The sequence below is a fragment of the Aquarana catesbeiana genome, linkage group LG04, assembly GCF_042186555.1.
Source record: "Aquarana catesbeiana isolate 2022-GZ linkage group LG04, ASM4218655v1, whole genome shotgun sequence".
NCBI classification, from domain to species: domain Eukaryota; kingdom Metazoa; phylum Chordata; class Amphibia; order Anura; family Ranidae; genus Aquarana; species Aquarana catesbeiana.
This window is the reverse complement of record NC_133327.1, coordinates 313,540,239-313,568,202: the sequence shown is the minus strand read 5'-3', so window position 1 is coordinate 313,568,202 and position 27,964 is coordinate 313,540,239. Positions and strand designations below refer to the sequence as shown.

Here is a 27,964-nt window from a genome sequence, read left to right as displayed (position 1 = left end):
TGAAAACTCTATTCAATTCTGTATTCCAAAGACCCCTTTCATACAGAGTAGAATCCATCAAGTGGATCCGCCTGCTCAGCGAGGGATCTCTCCACTGATCAGCGAGATGACAGGTCCATGTCTGCTCTGCTGTAGACAAAGACTGCTGTTCTCTATGGGGCGGTTGGATGGAAACGGAATGTCCGTTTCCATCCAACTGTCATGCGATCTGCTAGATGGATGGGGAACGGATCCCCGTCTGTTTTTAGCATACCGGATCGGATGCCGGCGGGTGTCAGCAGACACATTTGCTAACATCCACTGCTCCATAGAGAACAATGAATGGTCTGATTGGGCCCGCCTGAAAGATGGACAGGCAGACCTGATCGGTCAGCTGGTGTGAAAGGGGCCTAAAATCGTGATACATGCAAAAGCTTTTTTTTTTAAGTCTTTTTTTCCATTAATTTCACTTGGTGATCCTGCCAGTAAGACTACTGTTTTTCAACAGAACAAGCTGCAGATGGAGCAATTGGAGGGGTGAGACAAACCATTTACCACTGACAGAAGTGCTTATAATGAGCTTTTATGTAAAACCTTCAGCCCAAAAGGAACAAAACTGTTGCTGCAACTGCATAAAAAGGGTTTAGGTGGCGCTTGACTTCAATTTGTTATTGCATCTAAATCTGCTGGTACATCCAACATCCCTCTCCCCAGATTAACAATGCTGCTGTCCAAAAGGTGTCTCTGTTGCTCTTTCATCCATAGTGTATGCTTTCTAATATATGTGTAACTGACCAGATCAGATTAAAACTAAGAAAAAAGTAAGCCTAAAAAAAAAAGGTTCAGGAGTTTGTGAAGGACAGAAAACCACAGTAAGAAATATCTTCAGGAAAAATAAATTATATGGCCATTAAGTAGTAGATGCATATGGATTGTTTTTTGGAGAATAGATATTGTTTAGTGACATTTTAACTAAAAAATAAAAATGGGCAGCTGTTTGTTTACAGGATAAGCATACATTAAAATGGGAGAAAGTTTCAGACAAAGAAAATTCTAATAATTAGCCAGAGTGATTCTATAACATTTTGATTAGGCTTGGTGAACCTTCTTCCCAAATCACTTCTATAAAATGGAAACTATAAACATTTTTGTACGCAAAATTCATCATTTAAGGATAACGTAAGGAATTCTGAATTAAAGAAGTAGCATTGGTTTTTGACAGGTACCCGCTCCCACTTCCAGGGTCGGCTAGATCACCCGGAAGTTCAGCCCCCCCTCCTCTTTCCCCTGCCACCTGGCCATTCACAAAGCGCAGAGCACTTTGCGCATGCGCAGTAAGGTACCGGCTGTGAAGCCACAAGGCTTCACTGCAAGTTTTCTCTACAAGCAAAGTTGGCGGCAGCACCCAAGAGCCGACTGAAAAATCGGCTGGGGTGAAGACACGGTGGGATCCCTGGAACAGGTAAGTGTCCTAATATTAAAAGTCAGCAGCTACAGTATTTGTAGCTGCTGACTTAATTTTTTCTGAAGTAGCCTGGAGCCCCTGTTTAAATTGGTTATACATTTTACAAATTTTGTAAATGTGTTGGAATGTGTGGCCTCACCCTGTAGAGAGGACACGGCTGGATGGTGCAGGTTTTATCCCCTTTTTTCTTGGGTGATTGCTGCATTTTGAACTGCACTGGAAGCTTGCCTGTTATACTGCCGCACTGAAGAGGTGTCTGTCGGTAACCATTGAGGATAGCCAGAAGGGCCGTGCTGTGTCCATCCAGTCTGTATGGGATTCACGCTCGTATGACCTCCTGTAATTTAAGAGGTCCACCCTTTCTGGTAAGCATTCTATATGTGTGTGAGTGAAGAGGATCGCTGTTCCACATAGGATTGGTTTTACCACAAAGGATTGTTCTTTTCATGGACTTTATTTATCATTTGCGCTGCACTTTAATTTTGTTTTTTAGTTTGATTTATGGGCTTGGTGAAAACCTAAAGTGTTCAGCTTGCATTTATCTTATATTTATTTTAGTTTGCGCTGATTTTTCCTATTTTTTAGTATTTTTTCTTTTATAGCGCAAAAAATAAAAAAAACAGCGGTGATTAAATACCACCAAAAGAAAGCTCTATTTGTGTGAAAAAAAGGTCAAAAATTTCATATTGGTACAGTGTTGCATGACTGAGTGTCATTCAAAATGTGAGAGCACCGAAAGCTGAAAATTGGTCTGGTTAGGAAGGGGGTTTAATTGCCCAGTGGTCAAGTGGTTAAACTGGTGCCATTTTTTTATTCCCATTATTTGTTGCAAAATAAAGTATACCTGGAGCCAAATTTTTTTTTTTAATTTACGTTAAGGAGTGGTTAAAAAATGTTTTCTTCTGTGTGTCACAATGGATGTTATTATTTATTTTCTGTCCTGTTGAAACAAGTGGAAGTGAGAGAAAATCTCTCCAAAGCATGGGGAAATGCTCCCACACAAATGTCACCAGAATAAGACTGGGATCACACTATATGCAGAGCAGCTTGCAGCAGGGGGTCTGGTGCATCCCTGTTCACCGTTTCAGGGGTGAATCAGGTCTGAATTTTTGAAAACAGAGCAAAAGATGCACAGGACCCTTCTGCAGTATGCTCCACAGCTACCCTGGAGATGTGTGAACCGGCTTCATTGAGAGCCGGTCACACTCTCCTGTCATGCGAGTTGGATGTGGGGACACCTGCATCCAATCCGCATAACTGTTCCTTTTAACCCAACAAACACCGTAAAAAAAAAAAAAAAAATCACTAAACAAATAAAAAAAAAAGAAAAATCCTTTTGACTTTAGGTACACTTTAAGCATTACAAAAAAAAGCACATTTCTTCCCATTTTAATTCACATTTAATAAGTATACTAGCACAAATTCAACAAGCACGCTAGGTTTAGCTACCAAAAGGATGATTCTCACATAAGACATGTACTCATCTTCACATTGATTAGGAACTGTGACCGTTTAACTGCATGGTTTGCAAACCAGAGAATTCCAACTTATAAGTGCCCTTTAAAAAAAAATGAATGTAATAAAAGCAAATAGGTAACTTACTTTAGGTAGAAATCAATAATGACATCATTTAAAAATTCTCCTTCATTTAGGCAATGGAGATCCTCGTTTGTAACGGAGATTCCACCTTTTGCAGGAGGAGGAGGATATACAATCAATCTAAAAAGGAACAAAAAAGTAAAATGTGTACACTGTAGTATGAAAGTTCACTTTAAAACTTTTACCAAAGGGACATGTGAAACTGGGAACAGAGTACTATAGAATATGCCACGGTCTTCTACTCTAGAGCTCAAGGCTCATTTAATGGATCATGTGTTCCAAACCTTCTGGTACATAGTTACATAGTCTGATTGAAAGTCCATCTAGTTCAACCAAAATAAAAAATTATACAATCCTATACCCACAGTCGATCCAGGAAGGCAAAAAAAAAAAACAAAAAAAACAAAAAAACAAAAAACGAATGAAGCATGATCCATCTTGCTCCAGCAGGGGAAAAAAATTCCTTACTGAGGAAGCAAATCGAAGCTATGCTGAGTAAATAGATGCCCAACATGTCACGTTTTAAAATTAAGCACACTTGTGGAATGGTGCCAAACTACGGTACTAAAATCTCCATAGGTGAAGCTTTACATTTTTTTTACAGATTACCCGTTTAGAGTTATAGAGGTCTAGAACTAGAATTATTGCTCTTGCTATAACGTTCGCGTGATACTGCATATTTGGTGCGAACACTGTTTACATATGTGGGCACAACTTCATTGCTTTATTGTAACAAACATACTGATTGATTCTTCTTGTAGAATTTCTTTTACTACATTATAGACATTTATGGCTTCTGCCAAGTATAGTCAACTACAGTCATAAGCGTGCCATGTTTTTTTCCCTATAACATACACACATTCCATATAATTCTATAAGTTGCTAGGAATCACCAATTCTTATTGGTAAACAAGTACATACTTTTCAATGGGACCAACGAAGACGCTGTGTGTGTCGCCAGCTTCATCTTCATCATCAAAAAACTGCAACTGTGTTGTAGAATTGCGCAGCTTCATTCGTGTTTCTGAGATCACCTGTGTTTCAAATAGACAACTCTCAGTGGTCTGCTAAAAATTGCTTTTATGAAATTTTAATGTCTCAGTTAGTTTTACATTTTAATAAACTGCCTATGCACAAGGTCATAATACACAGCTTGAATATACCAGGAAAAAGCACAATAATAAAAAAAATTTACATTTCTTGCTGCGTGGTCCTTTGGTGCTGAATTGCGAGGAGTTTCTTCCAAGTGTTTTGTAAAGGCTACGAGTCTTCGGTTAGCTTCATCAAACCCAATTTTTGAAAAAAAATTTGGGATAGAATTTTTTACTCCAATTTCATTTAAAATTTTTTCGAAAAGAGCATTTTCTACCATGCTTAGGGTCTGGTCAAGGATTAAGACAATACATTGTTCCTCCACATCTAGGAAAGAATAAAAAACTTGTGTGAAAAACACCTGGTCAAAAAGGAAAGCTCAAGTCCTTTGGACTTTATTACATATACTAAATTTTACATACGGTGCATTATCTGTAGATCATCTATCCAGAAAGACAAACATACACATAGATATAGAGATATATGTGTGTATGTATATAATATATATACATACACACACACGCATATACAGTGGGGATGGAAAGTATTCAGACCCCCTTAAATTTTTCACTCTTTGTTATATTGCAGCTATTTGCTAAAATCATTTAAGTTCATTTTTTTTCCTCATTAATGTACACACAGCACCCCATATTGACAGAAAAACACAGAGTTGTTGACATTTTTTGCAGATTTATAAAAAAAAGAAAAACTGAAATATCACATGGTCCTAAGTATTCAGACCCTTTGTTGTGACACTCATATATTTAACTCAGGTGCTGTCCATTTCTTCTGATCATCCTTAAGATGGTTCTACACCTTCATTTGAGTCCAGCTGTGTTTGAATATACTGATTGGACTTGATTAGGAAACATTTCATTAACTGCAATACTACACGAATACTGTATATGCTGGAATGTCCCTGTCATAAACTGTATATAGGCAAAACAAAGCGTCCTTTAAAAAGTCCATATAGGGGAACATCTCTCAAGTATTCGTTCCCCAGATGACGATACCCCCATAAGAGAACACTTTTCAAAATATCACAATAGGGAAACAAACGGACTCAAAATTAAGGGGTTCTATGCCTTACAACTCCCAGTAAGAAGAGGTGACTTCGACCTGATACTTCTTCAAAAAGAAAAGGAGTGGATTTTTCGGCTGGGGATGCTCGCGCCGAATGGATTAAACACTGAGCTGAATTTACAGGTATTCCTGACTCCGAAAGTTGATCTCCACTGAACTGCTCGATTGTCAAAATATCATACTAAGCCTCAGGCTGTACAAATGTATCTATCTGTATTTAGCTTTACACATTCACATCTTAATACAACTACTATTGAATTTAATTGATGTGATTAAAAGCATATAAGGTCAACTTGTGAATGCCGATTTTACCTTATACAGCAATGATTATATACTATGAACTGCAATAGTCATATACTGCCACAAGATGGCAGCGGTGTAAACACTTTTTCCTTACAGCAGTCTGAATTCCCCTATGGGGTTAACATGACCATGTCTAGGCAGGAAGTGATGTAACAGGAAGTAATTCACTAAGTGGCACTCTGCCTACAAAAGGATTCTGTCCATGCAAACACTTCACCCTGAAGAAACCCACGTCACAAGTGGGTGAAACATGTCGGTGTGTGTGCCTACACATGCCCTCTGCCGATAGCCAACTTGGACTTTTCATCACTCTTTAGCCCTCATCCTATCTCCGAAAACTGGAAATCCACAATACAACCAAAAACTGGAAGTAAATGGCCAGGCGGCCCCATGCTGGTTTTGAGTGGATAACATCCTGTGCATGTCACCAGGACTAGGAATACAGAGATTTGCATCCTGCACACCTGTGGACCCCTGCAAAGGACTCTGGTTTCACCACCTTGTCGCTGCAATTGAGGACCAATCTATCATCATCTAAACAGTGAGTCTCTTTTCAACTGGTATATCCAGCAAGCAATCACAGCCTGAACATTTTTTTTTTTTTTTGAGGCTCTGTATTATGACTCAGCTGACTATATTTTCCTATCCAAACTATATGCAGTGCTATCTTTAATGCTTCATGGAAACATGGTGCTGAATGACTAACAGGCTTGTTATGGATCTATTGTTTCTCCTTGACGCAAGCGCATACTTGCATCACAGCGTGCTGCATTTTTTTTTTTTAATATATCATCTCTGATTGACAGTGCTACATCCAGAAATCAAACTTGTCCTGTTCACTAATTATCAGGAATAGTTTCTAGCCAGAATTGCATTTATTTGTCTGAGATAACCAATGCTTTCTTTAACATTGTAACGACTTAATGCAGCAGCTCTATTGGCATATAGGGGGTCTGGAGGTCCATGGTTAAGCACAATACGGGTACCGACTTGTGCTACCAAGGTTTCCCGGAACTCACCTCGCCTAAACACATGTAGGCATTATATATTAAGTCACACTTAATGACTTGAGATGATTGACACGTGTGGATGACTGGGATATGGCTGAGCTCATGGGCATGCGTTTTTAAGTGACAACGTTGTCAGTTTTTACCTTATGCAATCTCCTATTGCTTATGCTTTCCTTTCAATGATTAAAATGTTTTTCTATTAATTGTTCTAATAAAGTTATAGCAGGTTAAACCGCAGTTTGTTCCTTTTCCTTCAGTGAAGGTAAGGACACCTTGGGTCCTATTCCCACTCCCCTTTTATTTTAACCATCACTACAGCCCTCCACCAGTCGGGGCTTTATGGCAGAGTGGCCCGACGGAAGCCTCTCCTCAGTGCAAGACACATGAAAGCCCGCATGGAGTTTGCTAAAAAACACCTGAAGGACTCCAAGATGGTGAGAAATAAGATTCTCTGGTCTGATGAGACCAAGATAGAACTTTTTGGCCTTAATTCTAAGCGGTATGTGTGGAGAAAACCAGGCACTGCTCATCACCTGTCCAATACAGTCCCAACAGTGAAGCATGGTGGTGGCAGCATCATGCTGTGGGGGTGTTTTTCAGCTGCAGGGACAGGACGACTGGTTGCAATCGAGGGAAAGATGAATGCAGCCAAGTACAGGGATATCCTGGATAAAAACCTTCTCCGGCGTGCTCAGGACCTCAGACTGGGCCGAAGGTTTATCTTCCAACAAGACAATGACCCTAAGCACACAGCTAAAATAACGAAGGAGTGGCTTCACAACAACTCAGTGACTGTTCTTGAATGGCCCAGCCAGAGCCCTGACTTAAACCCAATTGAGCATCTCTGGAAAGACCTAAAAATGGCTGTCCACCAACGTTTACCATCCAACCTGACAGAACTGGAGAGGATCTGCAAGGAGGAATGGCAGAGGATCCCCAAATCCAGGTGTGAAAAACTTGTTGCATCTTTCCCAAAAAGACTCATAGCTGTATTAGATCAAAAGGGTGCTTCTACTAAATACTGAGCAAAGGGTCTGAATACTTAGGACCATGTGATATTTCAGTTTTTCTTTTTTAATAAATCTGCAAAAATGTCAACAATTCTGTGTTTTTCTGTCAATATGGGATGCTGTGTGCACACTAATGAGGAAAAAAATGAACTTAAATGATTTTAGCAAATTACAGCAATATAACAAAGAGTGGAAAATTTAAGGGGGTCTGAATACTTTCCATCCTGACTGTATCTCTCAGTGGTGTATAGCACTTTCACCTAGCAGTAAAAAGGGTTGCTGGTTCGAATCCAAACCACGACACTACCTGCCTGGAGTTTGCATGATCTCCCTGTGCAGGTTTCCTCCCACACTCCAAAGACATGCTTGTAAGGTTAATTGGATCATGTCTAAATTGTCCCTAGTATGTATGAATGTGAGTTAGGGACCTTAGAGTGTAAGCTTCTTGAGGGAATGTACAATGTATATGTAAAGTGCTGCATAAATTGACGGCGCTATGCAAGTACCTCAAATAAATATTTATATAAATATATATAATACACACTGCTGTCATCCAGTAATGCCATAATAATTCTATAAATATTGTAAACCATTGTACATAAACACATCAAATTCAAAACTGAAACCAAACAGCTGAATAAGCAGTGTACATAAAAGGATGTTTGACTTACCTGTAAATTCCATATATTGGAGTACAATACAAGACACAGGCAACTTATACATACACCATGGGATATAAAGAAATAAAAATGCAGCGCTTTTTATTAACAGAAAAGTCCTCCAAATATATGCCCAAGGCATAAAAGACACCTTCATATTCTTATATAAGGGGTGAAAAGATCCTCCACCAACACCACACTGAGCCTCTTACCCTTAGACACAGACCACAGATTATAAGCTAACAACGCTCAATCGTCCATCAGACACAATCTGGCTTCCAATAGACTTCACTGGAATTAGGAATAAATCTTGATCTCCCTTCTAGGATCAACCCTCACAAGGTCAGATCACCATACATGTGTCAAAAGGAGAACAAAAACAACCTCATGCTGTAGTATATAAAAGGTATAATATTTATTAAAAAGATTCCAAAATGCTGTACTCAAAGTATAAGGTCAATTCAAGCATAATCTTAAAGAGGAAGTAAACCCGGTTGGTTTTTATTTCCTCTTTATTCCCCTGCAAGGTAAAAGCATAATGGGCTAAGAGATTATGGTGTTTCTTTTCTGACAGGTTACACTAGGCAACACAGAGAAAATAGTGAGAGTATTGGCCTCTGCTGCTCAAAGATAGAAATATTCTACCAGTCAAACCACAGTTTATTTATACTAAACCACCCACACTTCGGCTGCAGTTGGCACGGAATGTCATTAATCCCCCCCAAAAGGTCTTTTACCTTTTTAGTTGCAGTAAATGTGTAATTTGTAGAACTTCCAAATATAAGCAAAGGAAAACTACCCAATTTGTTTCACATTCTCATAGTAGATCTGAGGAGATCAAGAAATGTATTACTTGTGGGATCACACACTAGGGCTGGGGAAAAAATCGATTTAAATCTTGAATCGAGTTGAGAGGTCAAAGCGATTGAAAATTTAAGCAAAATCGATTTTTTTTTTTTTTTTTTCACCGCGCTGGTCCCAAGGCGAGGCTGCGGCTTCGGCCTAGTCTGCGGCTACGGCCGGACGCCGCGGACTAGGCCGAAACCTCGCCTAAAAGCTCATGCCCGCAGCGCCTCCGGACCAGCGCCGACACCGCGCCGGGCCTGAAGAGCTGCGGGCAAGGAGTTTTTAGGTGAGACCGCGGCTTCGGCCTAGTCCGCAACGCCGGATGCCGCGGACTAGGCCGAAGCCGCGGCCTCGCCTAAAAGCTCATGCCCCCAGCACCTCAGGACCGGCACGGTTTCCAAAGAAAAAAAAAAACTCAATTCGAATCGTGAATAGAGTTTTTTTTAAGAGAATCGAAGATTTTTTTTTTAACCACTTCCCGCCCGCCCTATAGCGGATTGACGTCTGGGAAGTGGTTCTGTTATCCTGACTGGACGTCATATGACGTCCAGCAGGATAACATGCCGCAGGGCGCCCCCGGGGGCGCGCATCGCGGCGATCGGTGGAGTGGTGTGTCAGTCTGACACACCGCTACACTGATCTTGGTAAAAAGCCTCCGGCGGAGGCTCTTTACCACGTGATCAGCCGTGTCCAATCACGGCTGATCGCGCTGTCAATAGGAAGAGCCGTTGATCGGCTCTTCCTCACTCGCGTCTGACAGACGCAAGTAGAGGAGAGCCGATCGGCGGCTCTCCTGGCAGGGGGGGTCTGCGCTGATTGTTTATCAGCGCAGCCCCCCCTCAGATCACCCCACTGGACTACCAGGGATGCCACTAGGACCACCAGGGAAGGGGCAACGTGGATGGCCAGGTATGTACCCCATGGCCATCCACATGTGCCCAATCTGTGCCAATCAGTGCCCACAAATGGGCACTGATTGGCACTATTATGTCCATGATCTGCCCAGCAATGCCCAGATCTGCCCAGCAATGCTTTTTTCAGTGCCAACTGTCATTGCCCATCGGTGCCACCTGTCAGTGCCCATCTGTGCCCATCAGTGCCCATCAGTGCCACACATAAGTACCCATCAGTGCCACCCATATATACCAATCAATGCCACCTACGAGTGCCCATCAGTGCCGCCTATGTGTGCCCATCGGTGCCACCTATGAGTGCCCATCAGTGCCGCATACCAGTGCCACCTATGAGTGCCCATCAGTGCCGCATACCAGTGCCACCTATCAGTGCCCGTTAGTGCCACCTCATCAGTGCCACCTCATTGGTGCCACCTCATCGGTGCCCATCAGTGCCGCCGTATCAGTGCCCATTATTGAAGGAGAAAGCGTACTTATTTACAAAAAAATTTAACACAAAGAAAAACTTGTTTTTTTTCGAAATTTTCGGTCTTTTTTTATTTGTTGCGCAAAAAATAAAAACCGCAGAGGTGATTAAATACCACCAAAAGAAAGCTCTATTTGTGGGAACAAAATGATAAAAAATTTGTTTGGGTACAGTGTAGCATGACCGCGCAATTGTCATTCAAATTGCAACAGCGCTGAAAGGTGAAAATTGGGCTGGGCGGGAAGGTGTCTAAGTGCCTGGTATTGAAGTGGTTAAAGAAAATCTCCCAGCCCTACCACACACGTTACGTACCTTTTGTCTTGTCCCCGTGGTCTCCAGTATGTGAGAAGGACCACAAGGAAGTTGGGGATCAGGCTGAGAGAGCACGTAAATAGAATTTAAAAAGGTTTTAAACAATTGATAAGGTAGAGCGACATTGGAGGGGATCCAATCTTAAGAAAGCTATCGCACACAATGAGACCCAACAGATCCATAGGCTTGGTACTATGAGTCCGTTGGGCTTAAACATAGAATTGGATCTCAATTGTTTTTTGTCCAATTGGTAGAAACTGCTTGTTGCACTAGTATTCATGAATTTTATCTGCATTTATATTATTTGCCAATTGTATTTGTAAATTTATATTCATTTTTATTTTTTCCTAATTTCATTTTATTTTATTTACTTTCATTCCTATTTTTATTTTCATTTTTATTTTATTATTATTATTTTTATATTTTTTTTTTCTCATCCTTATATGCGTTTAAGATAATCAATTAACAATTTCATATAAACTGGTTTTAAAAATGAATATATTTTTTGTAAACAATTTCTATTCCCAGTTCATCATATGATGTAATGTTTTTCTAGTAATACAATATGTATCATTGACATTGACGGTAATAAAAGTTTTTATGAGCACATAAGATGTCAACAGGATATGATGTTCTACCCAGGAAGTTAGTGTTGTGACACCTAAAGGAATTGGTTGCTTCCTATTGGGTTGTGGGAGAGGAGGGACTCGCTCCTCAGATATAAATTAGATCATTCAAAACCGGAAGTGATGTCCTTGATGACAACCTGGAGGAGGGGCGAAATGCGTTGACGCACTTCCGGTCTCTCAACTGCTGACATAACTTCCGCTCTTCGTGGAACGCACGCCAATCAACTGCGCACCCAGAGCTTCATACTGATGCCCATTTAAGTCTGGTCTTTTGTAAGTAGCGCCAAGCCAGCGCAATTTTCTCCATTTACACAGTACTTCACTATTGGTTCCTTCTCGGTCTCCCGCATACGAGTACGATTGACCGCCTTTGAACATCTATGGAAACCACTATTGTGAGAGACTCTAGAGAAATCCATTTGTCCTATACCCGATACTATTGATCTCAGCTTCTTTGACCCCAGACTGCAAAACTGTGGGTTCATGCCATTTGGTGAGTGGGGTCTCAAGAGGGGAGTGTGGCACACGACACCGTTCATATTTGTGGAGTACCAGCAATATTATCGGAGCACTTATGCACTTTTTGGAGCATAAAGCACTTTATAAAAGATATATACTTTTTGTGTAATGTTTATTATGGCTATTCACTTGCACTTATAGCCTGCAAGTGCTGTTTATATTTATCCTTTCAAGCCTTATTATAGGCTTACCTATATGTAAAAATGCCTCAGGAGGTTTACAACCACTTTAACATACTATGGAAGTTTCCAACCCACAACATGGCAGCAAATCATGTGCAGTGATGTCATGGATCAAGATTGACTCCTAATCTCAGTGAAGTCTATTAGAAGCCAGATCGTGTCTGATGGACGATTGAGCATTGTTAGACCGCTTATAATTTGGTCGACTATGTCTAAGGGTAAGAGGCCCAGTGTGCTGTGGTGTTGGTGGATCTTTTGACCCCCTTATGATAAACACCGATTTACACCGGGAGGTGCCTTTTATGCCTTAGACATACAGCCTTGGCCAAAAGTTGCGAATGTAACAAATATTAATTTTCACAAAGTCTGCTGCTTTAGTGTTTTTAGATTTTTTTTTGTCAGATGTTACTATGGTATACTGAAGTATAATTACAAGCATGTCATAAGTGTCAAAGGCTTATTGACAATTACATTAAGTTTACGCAGGGTCAATATTTATACTGTTGGCCCTTCTTTTTCAAGACCTCTGCAATTCACCCTGGAATGCTGTCAATCAACTTCTGAGCCACATCCTGACTAATGGCAGCCCATATTGCATAATCAATGCTTGGAGTTTTTCAGACTTTGTGGGGTTTTTCTTTTTTTTGTTCACCAGTCTCTTGAGGATTGACCACAAGTTATCAAAGGGATTAAGGTCTGGGGGGTTTCCTGGACCCAAAATTTCGATGTTTTGTTCCCCAAGCCACTTCGTTTTCACTTTTGCCTTATGGCAAGGTGCTCCATCATGCTGGAAAAGGCATTATTCGTCAAACTGTTCTTGGATGGTTGGGAGAAGTTGCTCTCAGAGAATGTTTTTGTACCATTCTTTATTCATGGCTGTGTTCTTATGCAAAATGGTGAGTGAGCCCACTCCCTTGACAGAGAAGCAACCCCACACATGAATGGTCCCAGGATTCTTTACTGTCGACACAGGACTGATGGTAGCGCTCACATGAAAACACTTTGAATAAAAGTTTTTTGTTTTTTTTTTATAAAGGAATGCAAAGCTATATGCCTTTGGAAAAGGATGGATAAAGCCAAAACTTCTTTTAGGGTGCTGAGAGTTGTATTCTGGAAAATACCTATTTGAAGGAAGGCCAGAACCCAGGGTACAAAGTAAGCTCTGGTATCTTATTCACTGAGCTTACATTAGTCAAAGTAAGATTTCCAGGTACGATAATAAAGCTTCCTGAATTTGACTTTTCTTGCTTTCAGCAAGGTAGGAATGACAGCTTCAGAGATCCCTCTATCCTTTAGGACCTGGGTTTAAAAAGCTATGCCGTTAAAACCAGAGATTGTGAAGCAGGGTGGAAGAGAAGGCCTTAATAAAAAAGATCCAATCTGTTGGCAACAGGCTTGGGGGTCTTCTGGAAGAAGTCGGAATTTGTCTGTGTACCAGGTTCTTCTGGGCCAGAAGAATCATTGTCTTCCTCTCTTTCTGTTTTGTGGAACAGGTGCGGTAGAATGCTCAGTGGAGGGAAGGCCATTCATTGTTTTGGATACAAATAGAGGTAACTTGTTGCTGTATCTAGGGGCTAGGATGTCTACATGCAGAGCCCCTATTTTTGGCCGAGTGTAATGGACACACCTGGATGAAGAGACTATTCTTGGTGCAGGCGATGGCGGCTGAAAGAATCTGTCTGCCATATGTCCATTTTTGGAATGTGAATTGCAGAAAGAAATCGCTGGGCAGCGAGTTTCTGTTCACAAGAGAAATCTGGTAGCTTCTTTCAAGGCAGCCAGGTGCCTCCTGCCCCCTTGATGGTTGATATATGCCACTGTGGTGGCATCGTCTGACTTCTCCTGAATTGGGTGTCCCTTTAGAAGGTGGATCCAGTCTTTAACAAACAGGCCTTTTATGAGGAGGGTGAGCAGACAGGCCGTCTCTAGGCAAAAATAGTAAAGGCCACCCAGTCGACTCCTTCCATCGGGGGACTACGTACCGAGGGTGGTAGGCTAGTAAACACTCCGACCCAGATAATGAAGGAACTAGTGAGGTTTTACTCTGACTTGTATAAATCCAGGGTGACTTATTCGACCACTGACTTAGGGGAATACTTGCAGGGAATTGAGCTGCCTGGACTGTCAGACTCTCAGTGTGTGCTCCTTGATTCCCCGATTAAACTTTAGGAACTACAGGATGCTCTTAGCCTCTTCCTGAACTCAAAAGCCCCCGGTGACGATAGTTTCCCAATGGAAATTTTCAAACAATATGGGGGAACCATTTTGCCTCACCTGTTAAAGGTCCTTAACTATGCGAGGGAACACCAGTGCCTGCCTGACTCCATGACAAGAGCTAATATAGTTCTCCTCCTCAAACCAGGTAAAGGTCCCTCGGATCCAGGATCATACAGACCGATATCTCTCTTACAGAGTGATATAAAATTCCTGGCGAAGGTTCTGGCCCTGAAACTCAACAGGGTCATATCCTCCATTATCCACTCGGATCAGGCGGGCTTTATGCCCCAAAAATCCACTGCCATCAACCTCCGTAGACTTTACCTGAATATCCAAACTCAAGCAGACAATATGGGGGATAGGGCTTTGCTCTCACTAGATGCCCACAAGGCATTTGACAGTGTGGAATGGGAATACCTATGGGCTGTCATGGGTAAGTTTGGCTTTGGCGAAGGGTTCCTGTCATGGGTGAAGTTGCTATATTGTTTACCACAGGCGACCATTAGAGAGGCGGGACACATTTCTGCACCATTTACCCTGCAAAGGGGCACCCGACAAGGGTGTCCACTGTCGCCCCTCCTGTTCGCCGTTGCCATTGAACCCATGGCAGCCTTGATCAGAGCAAACCAGAGAGTACGTAGATTCCAGTATGGGGAGATCCAGGAGAAGCTTATGTTATACGCGGATGATACCATGCTGCTCCTGGGAGACACGTCTGCCTCCTTAGAGGAAGCTATGGCAATAATTGGTAAATTTGGAAACTATTCAGGACTAATCATTAACTTGACCAAATCCTCACTACTGCTGCTGGATGCAACACCGGTAAGCGAAGGGAAGATGATACATAATATACCAGTGTCTGCTGCCCTTAAGTACTTAGGTATTCAAGTTACGCCAGAACCACTGGACTTTATCTCCCTTAACCTGACTCCACTATTGAATAGAATTCGGGATAAGACAAAAATCTGATCCCGCTCTAAGATGTCATTGGTCGGAAGAATCAATCTGATAAAGATGATTTTTATGCCCCAATTACTATATATGCTGCACAACACACCTATGGTGATTCCTCTGAAGATGTTTAGAATCATGAATTCCATTTTTAGAGGATTCATATGGCTAAAAAAAAAACATAAAACTAGAACAATTACAAAAGTCTAAGGAAGCGGGAGGTCTTGCCCTTCCTAATCCCTGGGCATATTACCTGGCAGCTCGGGCTATGCAGAAGACGGCAAATGAGGAGGGCATACAATCTGAACCCATTAGAGCTCTGATGTGCTATGCCTCTGACCATGAGGACGTACCCACTGGCATGGAGGCCCTAGCATATGCAAAATCAAATAAAAGATTCCCAACATACGTGCTGATGCAAAAAATATGGAATAAACTTAGACAGCTGCAGGAGGTGGAGGGCTTCACCGAGTATAGTCCAATATGGGCAAATAGGTACTATGAGGAGCTACTGTCGCTGGATTGTGGCGCTCGGTGGAAGAGATACGGGGTCACACAAGTGAGACATATTTTTGCAGAAGGAAAATTGATTCCCTTCACTGAGTTGAGGGATAAATTTCACCTCCCACAATCAATGCTTTTCTATTACCTGCAGCTGCAGCATGCAGTGAGGGCACAGGCCCCATGGACTCTTTCACCGACCCCGATCTTTCGATATATGGCTGAGTTTCAGGGCTTTATCTCTAGAGCTTACGCTATGATTCTTAATATCTACCCGAGGGGGTTTCCTCAGGCTGCATCCAGTAAATGGGAAAGGGATGTGGGAACATTCAAGGATGAGCAGTGGGCGGAGGCACTCCAGGCAGTACAAATTTGCTCAGTGAATGTGGCCCAGCGGCTATCTCAACTATATATAGTACACTTTACACCCGACACTGTTCAGGATGGGAGTGAGACAGGACTCCAACTGTCCCAGGTGTGCGAGAGACCATAGGGACCTAATACACCTACTCTGGAGGTGTCCCAAATTAGATTTATTTTGGACAGGGGTTGTGGCCACCATTAATAGTGCATACCAGACCACCATACCTACAGACCCAAAACCATGCCTACTTGGAATATTAGATCACATTCCCATGGAGGATAATGCTAGACAGGCTGCAGCCAGGGCCCTGTTTCAAGCCCGCAAGCTGATCCTCCGACACTGGAAGGCGGCTGAGCCTCTAGGGCTGAAGGAGTGGATTGCTTAAATGGGGGAAACCATTAGGATGGAGAAGTATGTCTTTTAGCATAGAGGTAGACCCGGAAAGTTTGACAGACTTTGGGCTCCTTAGTTGGATACCCCCAGCTTTTCTCCGGTCGATCTAGTGATGGACAGGATGTTGAGGTAAAGGACAGGGAGGTGAGGCACAAGGTGGGAGGGTATAAAATTGTGAAGCACCCATCGCAGGTGACTCTGAATGTGAGGAGGACAGGGGAAGATCCGGGCTGTAAAGCAATAGTACCTGCATTGTCTAGGTTGAAATGGTGTTGGATGATGTGAGAACTGTTTGACTGTACCACTTGCAGGGTTATTTGTGCTTGTATTATATGACAAGATTATATGCTTGAGATGTGAACTGTAACAGATGAGTGTCAAGATGCTGATGGAGAGAGTTTGGTCTCCTCCCTTGAACTGTCAAGGAAGCCCAGCCTGCACCACACTTGCATCTGTTGTAAGAACATGGCAATTGTAGGGGAGGAACGATTTTTCCCACTGTCAGAGTTGAAGTGATGATCCACCAGGACAAGGAATTTCTTGTTTGGGGGGATAGAAGCATAGGTAGATCCAGGGAAAGGTTCTGCATTTTCCATGCTGACAGCATGTTTAGTTGGAGAGTTCTTGAATGGAACTGGAGGAAAGGAACTGCATCACTTGAGGAAACCATTAGGGCCAGAACTCTTACGATGAAGCTCACTGAGGGGTTTCTTTTGGATCTTAGTTGTCAAGAATAGGCTCTTAGAGAAAGAACCTTTGCCTGAGACATCTAGAATTAGACCGAATACTCTAGGCCAGAGGTAGGCAACCTCGGCCCTCCAACTGTGGTGAAACTACAAGTCCCATGAGACATTGCAAGACCCTGGCAATCACAAGCATGACTCCTAGAGGCTGAGGCATGATGGGATTTGTTGTTTCATCACAGCTGGAGTGCTGAGGTTATCTACCCCTGCTCTAGGCTAATGGAAGATTAGAGAGCAGATTTTTTTTTAAATTTAATCAATTTAATCACCCAGCCAGTTTACTTGTGTTTTGGACATTCACTCAGTGTTGCAAGGGTGTTGTATCCTGTAGGAAAAGATCAACCATACAGCCTGTCACTTGGATGTTCTGAGAAGGGCAGGCAATAGAACGATCTTTGTGAGTGCTCTAGGAGCGGAGAACAGGTCAAAAGGCAGAGCAACAAATTTAAAATGGTCATCTTCCACTGGAAAGCATAGAAAATTCTGATGCAATCGATAAATGGAACATGTAGATGGGCATGTGCTCCTCTTGCCCTCAGAGAGGCAATTACTAACCTTGCTGATTCCATACAGAATTTTGGAAAGTGAAGGAATTTGTTGATGGACTTTAAGTTGATAGATACCCCAGTTAAGCTTTGGTACTGTAAACAGATTTGAGTAGAACCCCTTGAACCTGTCCTATGGTGGTATTGGTTATGACAAAAAGGGTTCTACTGAGGCAGATTCACCATCCTAAAATATTATTATATCATCGATAAAGCATCAGAAAAAGATAAATTGCTAAGAGAAGGGGTTATGTCTCCAGACAGTGTCCCTCCCAATACCCCCATGGTGAGGCTGGCATAGCTAGGTGCATAATTAGCGCCTATAGCTGTACCCTGTATCTGTAAAAAGTAGTCGACAAGAAACTGGAAGTAGTTATGTTGTAAAGTGAACCTGTAAAGTACAAAGTATGAATTTTGAAATCTTGTAAATCTACAGAGAGAACTCACAGGTCTGAGATGTCTGTGGTCCAGAGAGATGCAAACTGCAACATATAACCCACCACTCTTATTAGTGAGGGTGCACCCTTCATTGTGAAGAGGGTTTTGGGGAGGGCTTGGTGGCCTTAGTGAGTCAAGCCTTGTGCTGAAAGTAACGATTACATTTAAGTTGAAATCTGAGAAGAGTGTGGAGGTCCTCTACGTTAAGGCCTGGTTCACACCTATATGCATGTTCCAGGTGCATTTTGCAGTTTTCAATACATGTTTTTGATCCACTAAAGTCTATGGAAAAAAAAAAAAAAAAAAACAGAAAAAAGTCCTGGCCCTTTCCATAAAAGGCACAGATGTGAACATGACCCATAGGAAACCATGTTAAACGGACTGTAGTGTGGTTTTGTAAAAAGGAATACGCACTAAAAAAATGCATAGGTGTGAACCAGGCCTTAGAGGAGCTAGGACCCGAAGAGGGTTTTGTTACCTTTCGCTGAGGAAGCAAATCTATTGCACCTGTGACTTCTTTAATCACTTGCTCTCCAGGGCAATTTTTATATTTCTCATATACATGTTAAAATCAGCCATTTTTTGCTAGAAAATTACGTAGAAACCACTTAACATTATATATTTTCTGAAAGCAGAGGCTCTGGAGATAAAAATTGGTGGTTGCTGCAATTTGATTTGATTAGTTCAGCTTTGCAAAAAAAACTGTCAATGCAGGTAAAGGGTTATTGGTAGTTAAAAACAAACTTTGCAGCTCTAACGTTGCATAATGCCTTTGGTACACATGTAGGCCATTTACATGCCACTTGAAGTCTGACTGGAATACTTCAAGGACGTTGCTAAGACATTACTAAGTGAGGCCTAGTAATTAATGCTCACCTCTAACATCACAAGAGTAAGCTTGGTCTCAGATGAAAACACTCTCACAAGCATTTTGTCTTCCCTGATGCAGTAGCTCTGAGCTTAGTGTTTGAGAGCTCGCTTCTGTGATGGTGGAAGTGAGCAGTAACAGGGCCTCACTTCGCAATGTCCTAGCAACATCCTGGGTGTATTCCGGTCAGACTTTGGGAGGTACATAAATGGCCTATACCTACAGCAAGGGACCTATTCAACTTTATGCCTGGTACATGTGATCAGTTTTTTTTCATTCAATCCAGCAGGCTGAAGAAAAGAAAAAAAAAAAAAAACTAAAAAAACTAAAGAGCTCGGGAGGAGCTGCTGTACTAACTATCCGATGATAGTACATCGATCCTCCCCGCTGAGCTATTGTGTTTTGACAAGAGGACTGCCCCCCTGCCAGAACACCTCAGTCAGCGCTCGCAACCATTGCCTGTAAACGATGATCGGATGCTGATCAACAGATGTTTTTCAGGCATGACCCTTTGAAAGAAGCTGGACATTCAGCTGGCTTTTGTCGGGGCAGGCTGCTGTACACACGGGCAGAACGGAGGACAATTTCTGTTAACTGTCTGATACCGGCCGATACTCATGCCCGTGTGTACCAGGCTTTAGTCAGAGCTCCACAGTTTGTTTTTATCCACAGATGCCCTTTATATGCAAAGGCAATTTTCTGTTTTTTTGTTGAACCCTTTATCAGCAGTCACTACTCTACGGCAGACAGCAGTACACATTTTGACATTTTACCTACAGTGCTACTCATTTACAGCTAGCCAACTGTCCTTTTCTACCCTAATTTTAGACTTGCAGAAACTTACTTGAAGAATTAGAATCATACCATCCTAAAACGTTCTGTCTGCTCATCTTAAACTGTGACCGAAGCTTCTGGCAATGGGAGGTTGTACTCTGGAAAAACACCACTGAAAGTTTTCGCGCACTGCACCATTCGCACTTTATTAGCTCTGATGTATTCAATAATAACTCCAGATGGTCATCTTCTGAATCTTCAGGTGCTGCTAGAAGTAAAAACTATGCATTATTTTCATTACTATGAAAATTAAGAGCTTATTTTTGACAAATGAAGCTGCACAGTCACACACATCAAATAGGAACAAAAAATCTAGGAGAATACATTTGATATAAATGTCATAGGGTAACACTGTGATCATCATAAAATGTACACCCCTCTGCTCCAAAAGATATTAGAGATCCATTCATCTCTATATACCCGAGAATTGTTTGTTAAACCGGTTTTAAACCCCAAACCAAAAATGTATGTGGTGGCTGTATTCATTTTCTTTTTTTTTACTTTTTTCCCCATTTGTTTTCACCTGATGATCTGACCAATAACACACTTCCTGTATTAGTGTGCCCCCACTCTGGATGAAGGAGCACAGGGGGCACCTTTGGACAGCAGCACTGTCATTCTGGGGGGGAGGGTAGTTTTAATGCCCTTGCAGATTTAAATATACTAACAAATTGAAGCCAAACTCCAGCAAATACTGTATAAGCAGTTATAGCAAAACATGTTCTTCCTTTTGGGATAAAAGTTTTACATAAATGAAAGCAGTCAGTGGTAAATGGTGTGTCTAAACACTCTTAAATTATACATTTGCAGGAAAGCTTATTCTATTGAAAAACAACAGACTGGCCTGATCACCAGGTGAAAATAAACAAAAGAAAGCCTAAAAAAGAAAACATATGCAGCCATCACATTTAAGAATTGGTAAGCTGCAACATAATCAAGGTTTGCTTTTGGGTTTAATAATGCTTTAAAGCAAAATAATTGTGTTTTGGTAAATAATTATTTTTAACAAGTCTTGAACTTTGGGCACATCACACCCGAAAAATCTTATCTAAATTATTTGGGTATGTGTGGTGTGCCCTGCTCCTCCCCCACAACTCCCTGGCTGCATTTACTGTCAAAACTTGTTCAGTAAAAGTCAACTCACAGGGCAATGAAGCCAAGGTCTGTGCAGAGCAATGCAGGTTTAAGGCAAGGGCACGTAGAAAATAATTGTCCTCTATGTGCTCTGAGCACACCATAACATTGCATTGAGGTGTGTTAAGGTGTGTTGCGCAAAAATGCAGACATGCTGCATTGTTAAAGTGGTATTAAACCAAGGACCAATAAAAGTAATATATAGTAGTTTACCAGTTATTAAATGTGATGGCTGCATTAGTTCTTTTTTTTGTCTTTTTCCCCTCTGTTTTCACCTGGTTATCCTGCAATTATCACACCTCCTGTATTAGAGTGCCCCCACTCTGGATGAAGGAGCACAGGGGGCACCTTTGAACAGCAGCAATGTCAGTATGGAGGGAGGGGAGTGTTAGATGGACTAGCAGATTTAAATACAATTACATATTGAAGCCAAACCCCATCTAACAGTGTATAAGCAGTTAAAGCAAAGTAGTTTTTTGTTTTTTTCCCCTTTTGGGATAAAAACTTCACTTTTGTTGCCAGCGGTTTAGACATTATTGGCTGTGCGTTGAGTTATTTTGAGGGGACAGCAAATTTGAACTGTTATACAAGCTGTACACTCAATACTTTACATTGTAGCAAAGTGTCATTTATTCAGTGTTGTCACATGAAAAGATATATTAAAATATTTACAAAAATATGAGGGGTGTACTCACTTTTGTGAGATACTGTACATAAAAGATGATCATTGTAAGTACCCCTTGTCAGTAGTAAATGGTTTGTCTCATCCCTCTCACTGCAAGAGAGCTTGTTCTGCTGAAAAACATCAGATTAACTGGCTGGATCACCAGATGAAAATAAAGGGATTAAAGCCTAAAATAGAAAACAAATGCAGCCATCACATCTAAGAACTGGTAAGCTGCAATTTAATAACTATTTGCTTCTGGATATCTGCTTTTAGCATGCAGGTTGGTGTAATTGAGTTGCAACACAGAATCAGATCTTGCTGCTTCTGTGTAAACTGTCACTGATAGATAGAACAGCATCTGCAGTGTGAAAAAGGGCTCTTTCACATGAAAGGGCAGAGACCTGAGGTTTTCTGCCTCTGTAAATTACAAGCCTCTACAAGAGAAATAGTTTACCTTGTGGCCCGTTCAAACCACAACAATGGTTTGACATGGTGCGGAAAAATGTAGACATGCTGTATTTTTACACAGTGCACTGGATGGCATCATAGGTCACCACACCACAGAGCACTGCACTGCTGTGTGGAGCCCTAAATGGAGTGTAAAAAAAACAAAACACAACAGTAGACAACACATCGCATCGCTCCCTCACTGCCCAGCACAACTGACAGCAGTATGAATGTAAAAATGTAACAATGTATATATGCTACATTGTAAACACTTTGTTTAATTCAGATCAAAGAAGTGATCTTTCATATGCGGTCACTTAAAAAGAATGTTCCTATTTACCCCATATTTACTCCATCCTGCCCTTCTTCCTTATTTTTTTGAGATGCATTAATACAGGCAGGATTAAAAAAGGTCTTTATTTTAACTTTGCCATGCTTTGTAAGAGAAATGTAAATTTAGCGTGGTCCTAAACTGAACATATGATACAGTAAAATGACACTTTTGGCTAAAGTAACACTAGTTTTAACACTAAATCAGGTAAAAAACAAAACAAAAAAAAAAAAACAAAGAAGAAGTTCTCTTTTGTTTATACACTGCATAGAAAGTAAACATTTCTGCACAACAAAACTCCCACGGGAAAGCAAAAAAATTGTACATGTATCACTTTGCTCCATCCAAAAGGGAAAGCTCTGCATATTTGTTACCTCCTCCTTTCCCTGCTGCCAGGCCATTCACAAAGGGCATCGCGCTTTGCACATGCGCAGTAGGGAACTGCGGCTTCATGGCCAGTTTCCTTTACCCGAGATGGCGGCAGCAGCACCCCACAAAGGGCATCGCGCTTTGCACATGCGCAGTAGGGAACTGCGGCTTCATGGCCAGTTTCCTTTACCCGAGATGGCGGCAGCAGCACCCCAGCACCAATTGAAAAATCAACTCTGGGGAAGTTACCGCTGGATTCGTGGACAGGTAAGTGTCCTAATATTAAAAGTCTTTAGTAGTACAGTATAGTACAGTATTTGTAGCTGCTGACTTTTTCTTTTCTGAAGGAGCCTGGAGCTTCGCTTTAAGTGATGACAAAGTTACTGCCAAACAGGCCCATGCAGTTTGGATCAACCAGGTTTCCTCCAAAGGCTGGTAGGGGTTCCTTGAGCTGCAGCCAAATGACCTCCCAGTCAGTGGTGTCTGCATGGTTCCAGGACCATCGCCCCTTTGTTAAGCCAGCAGCATGACATCAATTATCATTTCAACAGTCTGTAAGGGTGGCATTCTTTTCACCACTGTAGGGTGGCATTCTTCTGATGAACTGGTTTTAAATAAAAAAAGAGTCCCCCAAGACACAAACATTATCTGAAGGGGTTCCTCTGTGACAAAAAGGCTGCTCATTAGTATTGAATGGGAGTCACTTTGGGCGGGGGGGGCCCATGGAACCCAGAATCCCTTGGAGAGGTTGGGAAAGCCTTGTTTCAGCTCCCCATGCACCTCCTATGTCTAAGTCACCCTGTGTTTATTAGGGGCACAGGGTGACTAAGAAAATTATGGAACATTGTAAGAGATTTGTAGACTGTTGCCATGCCATCTGCAATCCCTGATCAAAGCATTGCTTAGATATGGATTTCATGGTCTTCAATGTAGGAGCCGGTCCGTCTGCTACTGGGGGCACCTGCTGTTGAGTGACGGTGTTCTGTGTTTATACTTATGATAATGTGTAATGTGTCTTCTAAGCTAAAAGATGGCAAATATGACCTGAAAGGTCAGATCTCTGAGTAACCTAGGCTGGTTAAATGACTAGTTAATTAGCTCATTTTAATTTATGTTTCTGGTTACAGTTGGTATTGTTAGTTTAATATGATCAGGAGGGGGAACAACCTTCTCAAGTGTATAAAAGCCTGTATACTTGTTCAAATAAACAGTTCCAGCTTTGCAGCCACATGAGTCCTGCCTAGTTCTTGAAGGTAATATGTGGCTATAATAACTTATATCTATATTCAGACTGGAGGAAGTGGTATATGATGGAAGCATTCAAGCGGAGTGTGGGACGTTTCGTTACAATAACCCTGTCCATTTTTTTGCCCTCTGTGTCCTAGGGTGGAGATTTTTCTTTACTTTCTGTGCCACAGCCAAAACAGGAAGTGAGAGGGAAAACCCCCCAAAGTGAGGGAATCTCTGGTGTCACCAGGAGCACCAGAACTAGTGTAACCATTGAAAAATTTCTCTTGAATTACAGTTCCAAAAATGTGAAACATGACCAATGGGAGGGTGAATCTTCGTAAAAAGGGCACAAACAGCAATACAAAACTGACAAGTGTTCGAAGTGCTGTCTTTAGTTATATTTAGGCCATTTCCTCTCCCCAGGTTGCCCTGAACCTGCCTCAGCCTGTGACTGGATAAATAAAAGAAAAATCAGCATAGTCATCAGCTCATCTCTCTGTTATCATTGCTTTATCTTTCCATCAGCAAATTTCTTGTCAAAGCATTAACTGATTAACTGGCTCCTTGTACTACTTCTTCCCACTCTAGCCCTGCTTTACATGGGCCACAATAGGGTGATACCAGGGCAAAATCAGGTGCTTACATGGCTTCCCCTTAAAATGTAATGCTGAACTCTAAGTAGAAAATCTTCTAAAACCTCCCTCTCCAAGCATGAAAAAGATGTTAGTACGTACATGGCTTCTTTATTGAGATCATTCAAGGTTCGTTCCATATGATCACATTACTCTCTTCCAAATCTAACAGCAGAAGTGAGTGGGAGGAGTCCGCAGGGCATCTAAGTGTCTTCCTGTTAGTTTGGCCCTGCCAGATTACTTCTACAACATTTGAGGGAGGTGCCCTGTCATCACTGTAGTCCTGTCAACTGTCTCAAATCTTGTGCTTCTCCGGTCAGACTTAAGTACATTTTTAAAAGTTTCCCCCACTCAGTTCACAGTAGGTCTGGCTACCCTTTTCTCCACAAAACCAACTCTGTAATGGGATAGTTTGCATTATGCAAAACAATAATAAATGCAAACATATTGATTAATGAAAATAAGTACATTAATATAAAGATGCTCAGAGCTCCGTCTAAGGCAGTAAAGTAATGATCTGGCAGAAATCAAAGCCTGCCTCTCTCTACCGTCTCTGGATTTTAAATGCAGAATGGCAGAAGAAAGGCAGACATTGATTTTGGCCAGATTGCTATTCAGCTCCCTTGGACAGAGCTGCCAGCTTCCATGCTGATATGCAGCAGCCAACTATAAATGCTGCACAGCAGCAAAGTAGCAATCTGACAGAAAATAGAATTTTAATCTGATAAATCAGTCTGCCTTTGTCCCCCCCGCTCAACCACCCCCCACCCCCAAGGCAATGGAGAGATAAATGTAAAGGGGCATAGTTGTGATAAGTGAGCGATGCGGACTTCTGCTACAGAAGGGCAGTGATGCAGGACTGGTTGTCTTCAGAGGAAATGGGTGCCTTAAAAAAAACAAAAAAAACACCACCCTTTTCCTTTGGAGCACAGGAGCTAACGCTGAAAAGATGATTTGATCTGCAACAGGAATCCAATATCACAAGGGACTACTACATTTTTCTTCTACCTGGAGTGTAGTTTAAAAACCCTTTCGCTGCCAGCTCTGTACATCATACGGACCTGACAGCGGGGGTTTCACGCACAATCTGGTGGCTGCAGCCACCGGGATTGTGTGTAAAACTGACAGGTATACTCCTGCCGTTCAGGTGGATGCATTCAGGCAGCTGCGCTGTCGCCAGATTGCCCTGTACCGGTGCCGGGACCAACATGGCGGGTGCCGGTGGGTAGAGGGGAGGGAGAAAAGCAGACACATGTCCAATCTCCTCCCATTCTAGCTGTGTCCTGGAAAGTACGTCGTCACTTCCGGGTCAGCCTCTCTGTGTCCCTGGCTAGAATAGCCGGGAAGGGATGTATTGCAATGCATTTACATTTAGACCCTGCATGTCTCATTAACGAGAACCTTGTCACCTAAAAATTATCACATAGGGGACTTTATCACCTATGTGATGAAAATATATATATATATATATATATATATATATATATATATATATATATATATATATATATATATATATATATATATATATATATATATATATATATATATATATATATATATTTGTAAAAAAAATTGTTACACTCAAGCACATAAAATCCCACTCACCTCAAAAAATTGAGGCTCCCCGCCCCCACATATGCACACATACGAACATAAATGCACGCGTTGGGGGCACCTACACGTCAAAACATTGATTTTTGATGCACGTAACATATCGTCACGCATGCCGGAGTGAGAGCAATAATTCTAGCACAAGACCTTCTCTGTAACACTTAACTGATGACCTATAGAGCTTTTGAAGCATCGCCTATATAAAATATAGGGTACTAAAGTTTGTCGCCATGTCACGGGTGCACGCAAATTTAAAGTTTGACATGTTGTCTGTCTATTTACTTTGTGCCAGCTCGTCTTTTATATTTTCCAAAATAATTGGGTAGGTTATTGTGTTCATTTGCCCTAAAATTCATTTTTGTTTGTTTTTTACTGAAACTCTGCATTTCCTAGACCTTTGCGATAATATCAAGTGACATAAAAAATTAAAACTACCACTACTTTATTCTCTAGGGTGTCTGCTTTCAGAAAATATAGGTTTGTTTTTTTATATAACGAGGCCTAAAATTATTTTTTTTTTTAAACATGTGTGCAAAAATTTCTCTGGCAGCGAAATATATAAATGATATATTCATGAGATATAGACATACAGCTACTGTCTATAGTTCAAGCTTTAAATTGGTAGTAAACGGTCCCCGATAATTTTTTCCCCGTTTAAATCATTAATAAGCATTGTACAAATCGCTGTGTTCCGTTTGCCTGTAATTTGTCCTGTTGGTATCTATGATGTCACCGGCGCATATTTTCCCTGATTCACGGCACACTCATTGTGCTGCCAGTTGATCCAATAATATGCAGCTCCTCTCTGCGGCACTGTTTTGAGATCCCGCGATATTACAGTGCCATTCAGTTACTGAAACACCCCCTGTGACTTACGTCACAGAGGGTGTAAACATTGGCGCATTGCACGGCACCCCAGAGCAAAGAGATCAGCTGCATCACATAGTGGATAGTATCTTACAGTGTTAAAAAAAAAAAAACCTACATGATCATTAAGTCTGTTGAAATGCTTGTCCACCTGTCTGTGTCCTGCTATGTTGGACATGGTTGATATAGCAATCATGAATGAATACGAGGCTTGGCTACAACATTACTGAGCATGTGCGAGATTATAGTAGAGACAAAGGGCAGAAGTAAACTGCACTGCAGACTCAGAGGACAGTAGATAAGATGGCAGTGGTTGCTTCTGGGAAGCAAGAATTTAAAAACAAATGAAAAAAGTAAGAAACATCTGAAGGTGGGAAAGAATAATGCAGAATGTTATGAAAAGCTTTATCAGGCTGGATTTATTAAGAAGGGGCATTTGAGGGGCTGCGTTTACTACCTCTTTAAGTACCTTAAAGTTGTTTAAAAGGAATCCTGGGTATTAAATGGGTTAGTAAACTCACTTTGCATACTAGCATACATTAGGATATTGCCTTGCAGGAGGAAACTTTTTTTCCAAGTTTACTACCTCTTTAAAGTGGATGTAAACCCGAATTTTTTTTTTTTTTTATCATACTGTAGAGTATAAGATTTCCTATAATTTGAGCCCAGTCTTGCCACACAGAGTTAATCCATCTCTGAGCAATCCTCTTTTATTGTTCAGTGAGAGAAATTTTGACAAACTGAGAAAAAC

General features: G+C 41.5%; 1 protein-coding gene across 7 annotated transcripts in view; it reads right to left on the bottom strand.

Annotated features, from left to right (window-relative positions):
• SENP6 (SUMO specific peptidase 6) overlaps positions 1-27,964 on the bottom strand; it is a 172,576-nt gene that overhangs the window by 62,168 nt on the left and 82,444 nt on the right. For 6 of the 7 annotated variants that reach the window (XM_073626821.1, XM_073626823.1, XM_073626824.1 and 3 more), the window contains 4 exons: positions 19,933-20,130; positions 4,239-4,462; positions 3,965-4,077; positions 3,047-3,163 (listed from right to left, as the gene is read on the bottom strand). In XM_073626821.1, coding sequence (XP_073482922.1) covers positions 3,047-3,163; positions 3,965-4,077; positions 4,239-4,462; positions 19,933-20,130 — 652 coding nt within the window. The remainder of the gene's footprint in view (positions 1-3,046; positions 3,164-3,964; positions 4,078-4,238; positions 4,463-19,932; positions 20,131-27,964) is intronic. The other variant, XM_073626822.1, reaches the window with a different exon arrangement.